General features: G+C 42.7%; 1 protein-coding gene, 1 long non-coding RNA gene and 1 pseudogene across 3 annotated transcripts; 1 reads left to right on the top strand and 2 right to left on the bottom strand.

The window, feature by feature from the left end:
* Positions 1-1,608: 1,608 nt before the first annotated feature.
* LOC124001159 lies at positions 1,609-2,858 on the bottom strand (annotated as a pseudogene).
* A 2,262-nt stretch (positions 2,859-5,120) lies between these two features.
* On the top strand, positions 5,121-6,916 carry LOC124002246. The gene is made up of 4 exons (XR_006832959.1): positions 5,121-5,371; positions 5,923-5,982; positions 6,414-6,477; positions 6,568-6,916. It is a non-coding gene; the product is annotated as an uncharacterized LOC124002246 (long non-coding RNA).
* On the bottom strand, positions 6,711-15,283 carry dapp1 (dual adaptor of phosphotyrosine and 3-phosphoinositides). 2 transcript variants are annotated; one of them, XM_046309612.1, is made up of 9 exons: positions 14,986-15,281; positions 8,983-9,105; positions 8,737-8,870; positions 8,457-8,587; positions 8,289-8,336; positions 8,140-8,202; positions 7,924-8,009; positions 7,422-7,509; positions 6,711-7,283 (listed from the first exon to the last, which is right to left on the bottom strand). In XM_046309612.1, exons 1-9 carry the CDS (start codon positions 15,036-15,038, stop codon positions 7,260-7,262), a joined length of 750 nt encoding a protein of 249 aa, XP_046165568.1. In that variant the 5' UTR covers positions 15,039-15,281; the 3' UTR covers positions 6,711-7,259. The 2 variants fall into 2 exon arrangements, with proteins under 2 accessions (XP_046165568.1, XP_046165569.1); XM_046309613.1 differs by lacking the exon at positions 8,289-8,336 and having other exon boundaries at positions 14,986-15,283.
* Between the last annotated feature and the right edge of the window lie 252 nt (positions 15,284-15,535).

Raw genomic sequence — 15,535 nt, 5'->3', positions numbered from 1 at the left:
GAAGAACAAAGTCAATGCAGGTCAAGTGCTGTTCAACAACCTTTCCAACCTCTCCAGCGTGTATACAGTGAGTAATTTAACAACGTTATATTCCTCATAGCTATCCTAGCAGACTTGTGTTTACTTTAGGGAAAAGTCACACAATGTCAAAACACATCATCATGAGACTTTTGGATCATGCTTGATTTAGGGCATCAGGAGACTTGAAAGCAGTATACAACTTCAATGTATAAAAAGCGGACTAATGAATAATATATGAAAAAATTGTTTCAGTAAAATTCCCCTTTTCTAACAATTCACCTTTCTAGTCACACTTTACAGTGTGTTCCTAATACCTATGCAATTACAGGGTAACTACAGTGAAGGTACACATTGTTACAGTACTTATACAACAGCATTTATCTGTTTCTTTCTCTACCTGCCGTCTTGAAGGGTAACCTGCGTGGCAGCCGACCTCATCTGAAAAAAATACCATGGGAAAAAGATGATGGGAACTGAGACTGGGTCTACTGACTCTGCTGGCTATTATAACACACAACCTTTGGTCTTCAAGATTTGTGTTTATGTATTTACTTCAGGGACAGTCACACTAGGCCCAGTGTCTCAATTACTCCCCCTGGTCCCTTATGATTTATGACCTGAATGGTTGAGATAATAGGGAATAATCAAGCAATCCTAAATCCAATATAGTAGAGATCCAAACCCTATAGTTATGAACAGACTAATCCTCTAAATACACCATTATTATAGAGGCTGTGTAAATCAGCTATGCCAAACCCTGTATTGGACATGTGCTATTGAATGGATGAATTCAAAATAAAAATCTTAATGTCCTACAAATCTGTTTTTGATCAGTAAAAAAAAGCACATTCACTCAAAGTTACAAACGTACTTCACCAAGGAAAAGTTATCAGAATGGAGCATAATATTTCTTTGCTGATGTTTATAAATACTTTCTAAGGTTAAATGTTTTTGTAAGTGGTCTGCTTTGTGAGTGTAAATGAGATTAAATCATTTAAGACTGTATTCTTGGAAGAACAATGCATTCTTCATATAGTAAAACCATGCTTAACCATGCTCTTGCGCTATTGTATTTTGAAGACTAAGAACCATGTAGCTTTGTAAGTTTATACACGGGTAATAATTCTAGCTTTTTCTTTCATTTTCCAGATGAAATATATATATATTTGTACCTTTATTTAACTAGGCAAGTCCATTTAGAACAAATTCTTATTTTCAATGACGTCCTAGGAACAGTGGGTTAAGTGCCATGTTCAGGGGAAGAACGACAGATTTTTACCTTGTCAGCATGGGAATTCGATCTTGGAACCTTTTGGTTACTAGTCCAACGCTCTAACCACCTGCCGCCCCAAATATGTTATTCTCAATGTATGTTTCTTCATATTTTTTAAGACACAAGATACAGTGAATTATACTGTTAAAATCAATCTTAAATAAAGTTTTATAGCTTTTCAACATGGTGTTCGTTAGTTCCATAATTTCAATTTAAGTCAGTGTTGCATTTTGACACAATGTAACATTTCAAATTCCATTTATTGGCACATTCCAATGCACAAATGTCAACCAATTACACACCCAGATGACATTTTTCACAATGTAAAGTAATTCCTATGGAAAAACTGAGCCTAATTTTTTTTTTAAATATAGGAATTCAACAAACAAAACTCCATATATAACTATAACTCAATACCAGACTGACACCCATACCAGACATGTATTGCCCAATGTAGTGCTTCAGAAATTGGATCTCTGTTGACAATCAGTGACAGTAGTGGCCTTCAGAACACTGTTAGCAAGGCAAAGACTCCATAGAGCAGGGCACAGGGGTACGCTACCAACAGCTGCTGACCCTCCATAGCCAGGGTGGAGATGAAGATCTTGGAAGCTGAGAGACTGCACCAGCCAATCACCAGCAAGGCCAGGGTCGTTCCGATGATCCCTCTGGACGTAAATCAAAAGTCAAATTTGACAGAACAAAGGACATGACAGAACAGAAATCAAGATGAGCAAACTGTGTTTTTCTACACAATATTATTTAGGCAACCTTTTAATTGTTTTTGGACTGGAAAGGCCTACTCGCTGTAGGGGAAAGACGACTGCAAATGCAGATAGTGCCACAGAGGGGAGGAGGCGGTAGCCCAGCACGCTGGCTACACAGCCATAGGACAGTCAGTGAACCCATCAGGGTCAACAGGGTATAGATCATCATACAGCCGATAGTACTGATCCCATAGACATAGCCAAAGTGAGATTTGCCTGCCTATATAAAGAGTAAATACATTTTGTTACAGTACACTTTCAGTACAATACATGCACAGTTACATACAGCAAAGCTACAAATATTTTTTATCTGAATAGTAAATCATGATGACTTGGGCTGTGAAAACATGCAACACACACACACACACACACACACACACACACACACACACACACACACACACACACACACACACACACACACACACACACACACACACACACACACACACACACACACACACACACACACACACTTGGACATAAGCTGCTGGGGAGATTCTTCACCATGAGTAAAGTGACACCCAGAGCGATACAGAACAGAATAGGGTCAGGTCGGTCTCATTCATGATGCTGCCATCTGCTGGGACCATAGGGTTCAGCACTGTCAACGTCTTCTGCCATATGTGCTCAAAATTCATGCCAATCTCTGCACAAATATACAACAGATGAATAAAATCAGATGTGAAGATGAGAAGACCTACAGTTGAAGTCAGAAGTTTACATACACTTAGGTTGGAGTCATTAAAACACATTTTTCAACCACTCCACAAATGTCTTGTTAACAAACTATAGTTTTGGCAAGTCGGTTAGGACATCTACTTTGTGCATGACACAAGTAATTTTTCCAACAATTGTTTACAAACAGATTATTTCACTTACAATTCACTGTATCACAATTCCAGTGGGTCAGAAGTTTACATACATTAAGTTGACTGTGCCATTAAGTTGACTGTGCCTTTAAACAGCTTGGAAAATTCTAGAAAATGATGTCATGGCTTTAGAAGCTTCTGAGGTAATTTGAGTCAATTGGAGGTGTACTTATGGATGTAATTCAAGGCCTACCTTCAAACTCAGTGCCTCTTTGCTTGACATCATGGGAAAATCAAAATAATTCAGCCAAGACCTTAGAAAATCAATTGTAGACCTCCACAACTCCACAAGCAATTTCCAAATGTCTGAAGGTACTGCGTTAATCTGTACTAACAATAGTACGCAAGTATAAACACCATGGGACCACGCAGCCATCATACCGCTCAGGAAGGAGACGCTTTCTGTCTCCTAGAGATGAAAGTACGTTGGTGCGAAAAGTGCAAATCAATCCCAGAACAACAGTAAAAGACCTTGTGAAGATACTGGAGGAAACAGGTACAAAAGTATCTATATCCACAGTAAAACGAGTCCTATATTGACATAACCTGAAAGGCCACTCAGCAAAGAAGAAGCCACTGCTCAAAAACCGCCATAAAAAAGCCAGACTACGGTGTGCAACTGCACATGGGGACAAAGATTGTACTTTTTGGAGAAATGTCCTCTGGTCTGATGAAACAAAAATAGAACTGTTTGGCCATAATGACCATCGTTAACTGTACTTACTCATCCTCATCCAAATAGATGGCCTATTGCGCTTCATTCTTTGGTCAATATTATACTGACACTACAGCAGAAAAGGCATGCCAGATATTCAAACAGCAGGTTTCACTCAAACTGCTAAGGCCAGATCATAATTAGTTACTGGGATTGCCTTATTGAGTTCAGATTTCAAACCTTGAGGTAAATTCTGAGCAAGACCTCCTGTTATGTTGTCAGGGGAGAGAGAACATTTGAAGGCTGTGTGGGGGATGTACAAATGTGTAAATAATTTCCTCTATTTGAGCTGAGGGCATGATAACTCCAGAGTAGTAGACTAAGTAGCCCACTTTCTATCTAATATATTTCTTAATTTCCTATTCTCTATTTTCACTCCTTTTTCTAGGTATAGTAATATGTCTTACGCAAATTAAGCCAGTTGCAGAAATGCAATGGTTTTGGATACTGGGTGCTACTGAACAGAATTAACAATTTCCTCTGTTTACATGGCTCTTATTTTGAAGGATTTTTAAACAGCTTAAATCGGATGTTGCTGGCTCAACATGGGTTAAGACAGTCATATGATTTCCCTGTGGGCAAAGCTGCTTACTTAAAATAAAAAATATATAATAATTTAAAAAAAGGGGTAACAGTGGATTACATTCATACATTTACAAGTTAGTAACACATTTACATTTTGTTCTACATATGGAAAACAACCAAGTCCAGCTAACTAGCTAGCTACCTTGCTAAACCTAGTATCAGCTGGAGATAAATTAACGTAAAACTCGTACATCGCATTGGTCCATACAATTGCCCTTATTTTAGTGCCCCAAAAACGTAATACTTCCAGATCAACTGTAATGTCAATACCATTGTAAAGCACAATTTCTCCCCTTTCCAACAGAATCAATTACATGACCTAAACACTGCCCGTTTCTGCATAATTCAAGTAGGCACCGAAACCCGTCGGGCCTTTTTAAAAATGGCGGGTGGGGAAGCGAAACTAATGCGTGATAGTGTGAGAGAGATGTTGTGTGGGAAAATAGCTTTTTTTTCACTCGATCTGTCCAACTTATCACCTTATGCCCTCTAAAATGTACATAACACTATAAAGAGTTTATACAATGTGTCATTACATACCTATTTGAAGGTTTGTGCCACATTTGAATCGGGTTTTTAGGGGGGTGCTAAAGTGATCTTAGAAGTAAACAGCGGCTTTGAGAATGACGATCGCATGCAATGATGACGGAAAAAATTACTAGGTTTCCCCCCTTAGCCCCATCACTGTCCAGTTCTTGTTTTTAAAGGATGATAGAAGTGCTCCACCTGGTGGAGAGAGATTGTAAGACAGAAATAGTTGCTTTATGTGTGCTGCACGTTACGACATGACACGTCAAGATGTAACGGAGGGTCAGTTTATTCAACTGATCTCCAATACTATAGAGCCATTACCATGTCAATCACCCCTTGAATAGAAACCTAGTTCACACCCCCACGTCAATAGTCACTACAGTCCCATTAGTTTTCTTTATAGCCTCGTTTGAATGTTGCGGTTGTGCACATTTGTACGGAATGGGGTGATTTTATGTTAGCTGTCAATGAAATAGCAAGGAAAGCTAGGAAGAGCATAAAAAAGACCTGCTGATATTCTCAACATTTACAGACATTCTTACCATAATTCAGTTCTCTTCTAGCAATTGACAGTGGAATAAAAGACAACATTTCCACCACGGCTGATGTAAGTATAAATTATTTGAACACAATCATTGATTACATTCATCTCTAGCTATCTGATGTCATAGCCAGTTGCTACACCAGTGTAGGGGAACAACTTTCACTGGGGGCACAACTTTCCCCCCCACATTCTGAAGTTGCATTTTTGTACCCCCCCCCCCCCCCCCCCCCCAGTTATATCGTCGGAATGTGATACAAAATGAGGCAACAGTGTGCTTTAGGACATCCCCGAGTGGTAGGGTAGGCTTTTTGGAGTGTTTATGTGACAAATTAAAATAATAACTATGCCTCCCCCACTTCTAAAACCATAGTTGCACCCCTGGTAGCTACCTATCTTGTCTCTATCTTGACACATTTTGCTGCAGGACTTGAAGAGATACTTGTACAAACTGTTACCAAGGTATGTTTGTTTGTTGTATGATTGTGTTCATTATGATTCTTCTGTTGCTGAAACCTAATATTGAACTTAGGAATCCCTAATGTGAAAAGTGAGGTTCAGTAGTTTGAATTATGATTAAGGAGTTGTCATGTGCTCTTTTTCTCCTTATCCACCAGTGTTGAGGGTCTTCATGCAATCATAGTGACAGATAGGGATGGGTGTCCCAGTTATTAAAGGTAGGTCCTCCCTCACACCTGTGTTTTCTTCTAAAAGCTAGGTAATTTAGTTGACCTTTTCTTGTCCTTGTTCAATGTGTTGTGCTCAGTGTACCTGATGCATTCTCCTTCAGTGGCGAAAAATAATGCACCAGAATATGCTCTACGGTCAGGCTTCCTCTCCACCTTTGCATTGGCCAACGACCAGGGCAGTTAGCTAAGGCTCTCTAAAAACAAGAGTATCATCTGCTACTATAACACATACCAGGTAAATAAAATCTGGACCTAACATATAAAGGATGTAGGCCTGGGGTGGCTTGGTGATTAGTTGAGTCAGGTGTGTTAGTGCTGGGCTAGAACAAAAAAATGTGCATTCCCTGGTGCTCCTCAAGAACAGATTGAAAAACACTGACCCATGTGCCTTGTTATGCTGACAAGCTCATTTTTTCCAGATTGTGCAGTTTAACCGGTTACCGTTGGTGATCAGTTTCATCGCAAGCAGTAGTGCCAACACAGGTAAGATGAAGATCTCTACTTTCTATGCTCTGCATGAATGAAGACAAGTACAGCATTCTGAAGTGTTATCCAAACTGTTGTTGTTTGTAGGTTTGATTATCCGTCTGGAGAAGGAGCTTGTACCACTAATCGAAGAGCTATGGCAGGTAGTGGAGGTTGCTTACGAGTGTATCACCTTGACAGCAATGGGACTATTCTGTGACGGAGTCAGTCATGAAAAAGGATCTACATGAAACTATTACATATTTTTAATATCTCTATCATGCACACGCACCCACACATACAGAGAGCTCTGTTGCTGAAAGATACAGTACATGTTAGTGTCATGATGCTGTGTTTGTTGCCTTAATTTTCTAGTACTTGAATGTAACCCCTTCCTTTCTCATGTTTGTAATTAATAAACTGACTCATCTGTTGCTCATTTCTCTATTAAAATAAATATTTATTCACAGTGTGACTGTTACATCTTGTTAAGTAAAATTAAGATCAAGTGAATGTCAACCAGTGAAAGATATCAGTCTAGAGAAAACAAAATTCTTGGAGGAACTCAAGTCTATCGCAAAAAAATACGATTAGATCTAAAACATTGTGCATGTCCTGAAAATTACATGGTCATTTTTCGATGGTCAAAGAGCCCCATTGTCTTTTGTCTTGGGTTACCAGCCAGTCATCTGTGGAGCAGAAAGGATCTCTGAGGATAACATGAGTGACAAGTTACCAGACTTAAGGTAATATAGTTCACTGTGAGAATATGCCTCTTTTGGCTCCTCCTCTTCATGTTGTCATCTTTCTTTTCTTATGTGTGACTGAAAACAAACATTCATTTGTTAGGCTATTTTGCTCTGGCACTACTCCCATTAGTTAAGCATTTGGATTAAGGTAGCCAGTTCAAGCTTTGTTTCAGTTTTATACATTTGAATAGTAATAGTGCATTATGGGCTCACCAGTTTCCATCGTATTATCTTGATCCACTCATCTGCCTCCACACCACTCTTGGCACACAGATAAAATGTCCTCTCAGGGAACACCAAACTAAATAAGAGACCGAATGAGTATTAATGCTAGGTTTAATATCAACAGCTACAGAAAGAGACCCCAGCAACAAAATAAAGTAGATGAGTGGAGGTTAGAACTTCTCCTGTCATCACTTCCTCTTATCTGCCACTGCCATGGCCACCATGATCCATATTTTATATTCCTCTGTAAGCGGAAGTGAAACCAACAGATATGTTTAAAAATGCCCACTGAGGTTGACCAAATTCAAGATTGAACAATGAAACTAGCACCAGTTGCAAAAAAAAAAAAAAAACTGAAGGGAAGGCTGACCTTTAACAGCAGTGTATTGTAGTCAAAATAGTATTGTTAATTGTTAGTCAATAGTCTGTAAAGGCCTTAATCACGAGAGTTGGTAGGCCCACTCTTGGCTCAGTGGATTGGAGCTCTCACCAGAAGCAGTTGACTCTGTCCTTGGAGTAGTCAAACTGGACTGCAGAGCATGCTGTCAGATCCAGGGTGCGAATAGGCTCATCAAACTAAGACAGGAGAGCAAATGAGAGATGGCAACACCATCCTGTCACAATCACTGACAAATAAAATCTAGCCCTTCATGATATTACATCTGTATCATAAACCATGACTATCAGAGGCATGGTTTCTACTCACCATTTTGTCCTTAAAGTATTTGAGCTCATTTCTGTTTAATGTGAACCACCTCTGCTTCCAGTTCTGAACAAACAAAAACAAATTGAAAGTCTTTCAACCAGAACAACAGTCCACTAAACCTGGTCTGTACAGCTGCCTATTTCTCTCACCTTTATGACTGCTCCTAACTTTACCAGATAGCCCTCCTTTGTTCCAAACTGTGAACAAAATCATTATAAAAACAATATCTCACGAGGTTTGTGATACTTGACCTAAGTAATTATGTTGTTATGATTAAACCATGTTTGCTTCACTAATAAATGAGCTTGTGGTCATACCGATGGAGCGTTAGCCACCAGGTCACTCTCTGTTCGTCCTGTCTGCATGGCGGTGTGAACCCGCACAGACTCATAGATGGACGGTTCTTCTACATGCCATGGATATGGGCATTTAAGGACAATGAGGGTACCTGGTTGAGTGAAAGATCAAGGTTCGGGTTAGTCTTGAGGGTATACCAAGGGATATATTTCAGTCATTGAAAATATAAATAAACAGCAGGGAAATGGTTAGGTTTAGACTTTGGATTCAGTAAGATCTGAAGAACTGGTCTCAGCCAACCTGTCTCACTGCCCAGCAGAGGCTGGTTGGCAAAATGGCTGACAAAGTCCTGGAGGGACGCAAACTCATTGAAGCCAAAAGCGTATCCACTGCTTTTCCGTGTCACATGGAAATGTTTAACTGAATCCTTGGCTCTGTATAAGGAAAGAAAAAAGCATGTGGTGAATGGGAATCCATCTGAAATGGGGCATGGAAGAGGGAGGGAGACGTTTTACTTTTTAAGAGGGACGGGATAGGTAGGCCCACCTGACAGAGAGGGCAAAGCTGCCAGGACCCTCATGACTGTTTCGGAGGAGATAGCTGCCATCTTTCCCATTGGATAGGAGGAGAGCTTCAGCGGCATGGCGGGACAGGTCAAAGTGGTACCATCTGGGAGAGGTGGAAGACAGACAAAGACAATCAGAGTATAGCATCTAACAGACATGCATCACTAATGTGAGTGGTGAGCAGACTCATGAAATCTTTAGGTTACAACCGTAACCCCGGTTCTCTGATAGTATGAGTGAGGTATTTCACTTATGGGATACCCCCCAGCGTATTCGTCAGAAGCCTTTATTACACTATGCCAGCCATGATTGGCTGGATGTCGAGACGTGTGCGTCGGGGAAGATTGTCCCTCCTACCCAATAAAGAAGGCCTAATGCAGCATCTGAGTCATTCAAAAATAAGCAACACCTATCCCTCGCTTATGCAAGGAGGGTGGTCTGGTGAAATTCCTCACTCATACTATCAGAGAACCGGGATTACGGTCGTAACCTAAAGTTCTCTTTCAAGTATTTGTTTTGGTATTATGGAACATACTGACTTCTGTATTGGCAGACAAGCTTATCCTGACGACCGACTGCCCTGTGCGATATTTCACACAAATGGGCTTTGCCCCTCAGAAGATCCTACACGTTAAACAGTATGCGCTAGGGTCGGTGCAGTGACGTCGAGCATATAAAACTTTGCAAATGTATTAGGCGAAGCCCAACTCGCTGCTGAGCAAATATCCTGGCTAGATATGTCCTTAAATAAAGCCCAGGACATAGCCATTCCTCTAGTAGAATGAGCCCGTAGGTCAGCAGGAGACTGAAGACCCTTACTTGTGTAGGCTAAAGGGATAGCCCCCACTATGCAGTGGGAAAGGGGTTGTTAATTGAGCTCTTTACCCGTGTGAGGTTTCGCCCAGGAAACAAACAACTTACGAGTTTCGCGGAGGCCAATGCTAGTAATAGCGCGGTCTTAAATGAAAGCTTCTTCAGTTCCACCTGTTCCAAGGGATCAAAAGGTTGTTGGCATAGAGAATCCAAAACAATTGATAAATCCCATGACGGGGCAAGCTGTTTGGATACCGGACGCAAACAACGTGCTCCCTTGAGAAAATGGGTGACAAGAGGGTGTTGCTCCACTGTCGTGCTCCCAAAACCCACATGACAAGCCAAAATAGCTGCTAGGTATACCTTAATAGTAGAAAAAGCATTTCCTTTTTCTAATAATTCCTGTAGAAACTTCAGGATTACCGGGACAGAGCATTGGAATGGCATTGTCTGTGATTTAGTGCACCATTCCTCAGACATGAGCCATTTACAATTATAAAAGGGACCTGGTAGATGAGGCTCTAGGACTCTGAATAGTTGAAATTACATTTTGGGGAAGTGTTCAAGTTGAACCATTCACAGGCCAGGTGCCAAATGTTTTGGGTGAGGATGGAAAATCTCCTCTCACACCTGTGGGGAGGGGTCCCCACATATCTGTTGATTGTTCTGCCCTCCTGGGTCGCACCCAAACCTGAGATAAATGAGTCTGTCGTTACTACTTTTCTGGATAAAACAGTGCCATCCGGACACCCTGTGACAGAAATGTCCGGTGTCTCCAGGAGTGCAATGCTACCATGCAGTCTATGGATAGCTGTACACGGTGATGTTTGTGACGTATTGGGCTGAGACCTAGAGAAGAGACCCAGTGTTGAAACACTCATATTCAAACATCCTAATGGGATGACTACTAAAGCTGATGTGATCAAACCTAGTAGCCTTAGGCATGTTTTAAAAGAGACCAGGTTCCCTCTGCGAAACATGCTAGGCATTCTTGGAATGTTCTTATATGTTCCACTGAAAGGCGAGCTTTGAATGAATCCGAAACTAGGAAAGAGATTGGAAAGAGCCTAGGAATCCTTGGAAAGAGATTGTCTGCATGGGAAACAGAACGCTCTTTACTGTGTTCATTCTGAAACCTATAAATGTCAGGTGTTCCAATAGAAGCTGACTGTGTTTTAAGACTTGGTCTCGGTTGCACGCACAGCAGCCAATCGTCTGAGGAAGTCATCAGCCGAATGCCCCTCTCTCTGGAGCTATGGCTGCCTCCGTACACTTCGTAAAACACGAGGTGACAGTGAGAAGCCAAAAGAGAGCACCAGAAATTTGTAGATTACGCCTTGAAAAGCGAACCTGAGAAATTTCCTGTGAAGAGGGTATATTGAGATGTGAAAGTAAACGCAGTGGCTTTGCTCTGGTGGAACAATTCTTATTGCCCTTTTCTCTATTAGCGATGTGATTCCCTCTGAGCCTGAGTGTATATAATTCCCTTGAATCGAAGCGGAGTGATAGCGAATTGTAGTCTGGATCCCCTGTCTATCGTTCCCTGTACCCAGATTTACATGGTGTATGCCCGCCACTTCTCTCTCCGCTCCCAGAGAGGGCTGACCGGGCTTCCCCCCTCAGATGGTGCAGCAGCACCATCTGCCAGAAGAGGGTGTAGGACAGTCCGCGACGCACTTCGCATGTCCGGCTGGCCCGTAGCTGGAGAGCGCTTATGTGGCCTATTACCACAGAAGGAATGGTAGCCCCCTCTGATGGCGTTGTGGCGAAGCACCCTGTTTGTTTTGATTTTGTGAGAAACAACATGTCCGACTGCGCTCTGTTGCGCTAATGTTAACATTTTTAATGTGAACTGACATTGGGGAGTGTTTTAGACAAGACGTGGGCCTTGTAGAAGCATCCACCTGAACATGGTCTCTTCTCCTCTTTGGGCTGTACTCTGTGACCACCGACTTGGACCCAATACGCTGGAAAGAACACTGAGGTGCCTGGGAACTTGCATCCTGGAACAAGCTCAGAATTGGCGGAGGAGATTGCCTCTCTGGCAATGGGGACATTGCTAGGCCATACCCGTCTTCCTCCTTACCCCTGGGTGGGGTTTGGGGCAGGCTGGTTCCTTGGTGCCATGGGTGGGACGGAAGGGTTCTTAGATCAGGGGGCCTTAAGGGTCCAAGGTTCTCTGCTGCCCTGGGCTCTTAAAGGTCGAGGGGGGGTCGACCTGCTGCAGCCTGGGCGAAGGGGTGGCGAGGCACAGGGGAGGGCTTCACCCTCAATCTTTTTCTCCTCACACCATTTCTGCATCATCTCGATGGTGGAAACGTAAAGGTCTTTAGGGTCTACTGGAGCATTCAGGATCTTCAGTTTCTCACTATCAGACACTGTGGATAGGTTGAGCCATCTAGCCCTCTCCTGGGATATCATGAGCCCAAATCACTCTTCCTGACGCCTGGACAGTGGCTTTAAGCAGACGCAGGTTGAGATCTGTGGCAATACAGATCTCATCCCACAGATCAGGCTCCAGTGTGACTGCTAGCTCATCCTGTAGCTCAGCTTGATATGCCGAGAGCATGGATGCAGAGCTGAGAGCCCTCACTGCTGTGACGCCTGACCTGTAGACCTTCTCTGTCGCAGAGGACTGGAAGTGCTCATACTTGGTTGGTAAGGTGGGGCCAGTCGAGGTCATGGAGGACTTCTGGCTGGGGTGTAGATGGGAAGCCACCAGGGGTTCGATGGGGGGTGCGTGGGCAAGCCCAATCCCTGCCATGTCAACACAGTCCAATCCCACCACCTTGGACAGGGTTCTTGAAGGAGAAAGGTGTACCCAAGGCACAGGTAACCTCCTCCAGGCATTCTGGGAAGACTGATAGTAATTGCCTGACTGCCCGTTTGGCTTTGGGTAGCATCTTACTGGGATGTGGTGGTCTCTGCTACTGCATTGGGCCAGGAAATCACCAGTTTATTCACAGTGCGTTTGCACACGTCCCACGCCGAGAACTGGTGGAGATGGCGCCCCGCCTGCATGTCCGGTTTTGGATTCCCGGCAGGAGGCTTGGTTTCTGGCCTGAGGGGTTGAATGAGTCTTCGTCTCCATTCGATGATTCCGAAAGGAGGCTGTCGGAAAACCCTGTGGAGTCGTTATCGTCTCCAATCAGGAAGCCCGGCAGGGAGGCCGTAAGGTCGTTGCTGGAGTCCTCCAACAGTGGGGCAATGGCATTGAGCTGGTCACCCCAGCTAGCGCTAGCCGTCGCTTTAAGATTCCCTGTTTGGATATCCATCACCTCTGGTGAGCAATTGGGGACGCCGCCCCCCCATGTTAGGGTCCTGTTGACTCAGGCTAGCTTGGCGTGCCATCCTGCGACGGAGGCTCTTCACAGTGAAGAGTGCACAGTGTGGACAGGAGCCAGTGAAGGCCACCGGGACACGTGGCAACCTAAGGCAAATGGAGCACACAGAGTGGGTGTTTTTAGCCGATATCTTGTTTCCACAGGAGCAGATTCGTGCCGGGAGCTTCTCCTCGTTTGGGGTGGGAGATGCTTTTGTCACCATAGCTTGGATGCTATGTTTTTAGCTGTCAGAAGAAAACTAGCGTGGTAGGCCAGTCCGATAACTCACTAATCGCTAGCTATCTCCGTGGCACTTGTTGTGATGGCCAGATACCATTTCCGAAACAGGTTAGAAAAGATAGCTTGGTGTAGCTAGTAAAACTTTTCTTGTCGAAGTAAAACCACAAAAGCTAGCTAGCGTGGTGGCTAGCTTGCTAACGACTAGTCACTGTTTGGATACAGCTAACTTGGTCTTGAACGAGTTAGCAGTGTCACAGCTGTACCTGTTCCTCCCTCAAATAACTTTCCTCTAACTTTGGTGAAGGAAAAGGAAAATTGTCACCACCACACAGTCCCGAGAATAGCGCCCAGTGAGCAAGTTGTAAGCTCACATCTGTGGACAGTTTAGCTAGTTCTGGAAAATGCAGTCGTGTCGAGGTAAGCTTTCTGATGAAAAGCGAGAAGAGGTGTTTGAATAACTTAGAGATGCTGCATTGGACCTTTATAGGATAGGAGGGACATCCTTCCCCGGCGCACACGTCTCGAAGTCCAGCCAATCATGGCTGGCGTAGTGTAATAAAGGCTTCTGATGAATACGCTGGGGGCATATCCCATAAGTGAAATATTGAAACGAGAACGAGTTGTTGAGAGAACCACAGCAGACATCTCACTGGGTGTGAAGAGATATACTACTAAGGTGCAACAGACTATCAGGAAGTGTATGGTAAACTCAAATAATTATTGGCAAGAGAAACATGCACACTGTAAGATCTGAAAAGTAAAGTGCCACCATGTAATGAACAGCTGCAGTGTGTGTGTAAGAAACACTGACCGATTGCTCTCAAGTGACTTCACCATGCAAAGGCACATTAGAGGTCACTTCATGGTTTGACCCACTTCTGACATTAAGACAAAGCTGTTGACCCCCAAACAAACAAGACAGCTGCAGAAAAAAAATCACCGTAACTAATGTGGATGTGAAAGTTGGGTATTTGCATTGCAGATGGCAGAGTCGTACTTATTTCACACTTCAATAAACTCAACGCCAACGCCTGCACTAGAATAGGTACAACAGAATGTCATGTAGTGAGAACTTGAATATTTATTTTTCCTTTATTCAAAGGAGCAGTTTGGAATCCATACAACAATAAAGCGATCACCCCACTACTTTTGGGGTAAAGGATGGGGCTAAAGTTAGAGAAATGTAACCGCTCAAATTAATCTATGGAACTATGGCTGCAAGGACACACACCAGTTAGATTTTTTTTTAAACCATGTTTTGAAACTATACCGTGTTTATATTGTTAACAAACAATGGAGTAAAACAAGCTCATATATTGGGTTCTGGTGTGGTAGGGTACAGTTGTAGTAGTTTATATTAGGAATTTAAATGATATTCTTCAAGATTCAATGGCTTTATATCATGCATTTTTAAATTGAGGTTGAAAACAATACTATGCCTAAAGGGATTTCCGTCTCTAGAACGCCTTTCATATATTGACCTAACGTTCCTTCCTGAACAATGCTAAAACGCACTGCTCATGAAGAATACTTTAATTTCCTTTTGACCAGGTAGGCTCTAAAATAAGATTTACGAATAGGCAAAATTATAATTAAGAAATTCTTACCCTAACGACTCCAACTCATCGTCGACACTTGGCGTATCACTGTAGTAGCTCATCGTGTAAACGATGGCAGTTCATCTGTGCGCTTCTCAGTCTCCCCCTGTCAGGTCACCGAGTCGACTCAACATTCTAAAAGCACAGACCGAAATCGACACACTGACTGATCAAAATAAAACTACCATACGAGGAAGTTGTCTCGGCTGCTGGCTGGGAAGATTAAATTAGGCATGCTACGTCATTCCACAACAAAACAGAACATACTGAAAGCCTACGGTATGGCTGTGCCATAGTGATGTGCCCACTGCATCTCAAAGACCACAGCTTGCTTGTAGGATTACACTGTTATTTACATTTCAAAATAAAGTGGTAGGGGGAAGAGGGGTTGACTTAGACCCCTCAACCCTTGTTCAGAATACTAATTAAGTAGTTTGCTGGCATATAATAAACCTCATTATTGTACACAAATGTACATGACATTTGACAACACTAAGTTTAAAAAAAATAACATGACACAGAACATATGATTTGCTAATGTATTTACAGCAGTACACAC

Source organism: Oncorhynchus gorbuscha, linkage group LG17 (assembly GCF_021184085.1).
Source record: "Oncorhynchus gorbuscha isolate QuinsamMale2020 ecotype Even-year linkage group LG17, OgorEven_v1.0, whole genome shotgun sequence".
NCBI classification, from domain to species: Eukaryota; Metazoa; Chordata; class Actinopteri; order Salmoniformes; family Salmonidae; genus Oncorhynchus; species Oncorhynchus gorbuscha.
Note: the sequence above shows the minus strand (reverse complement) of the source record. Positions and strands in the feature narration are given on the sequence as shown.

Coding starts and splice junctions, on each gene's coding strand:
- dapp1 (XM_046309612.1), bottom strand. CDS start 15,038: ATGAGCTACTACAGTGATACGCCAAGTGTCGACGATGAGTTGGAGTCG. Junction 8,588..8,736: donor TCTGCTGGGCAGTGAGACAG/GTTGGCTGAGAC, acceptor TCACTCAACCAG/GTACCCTCATTGTCCTTAAA. Junction 7,510..7,923: donor GACAGAGTCAACTGCTTCTG/GTGAGAGCTCCA, acceptor TCTCTTATTTAG/TTTGGTGTTCCCTGAGAGGA.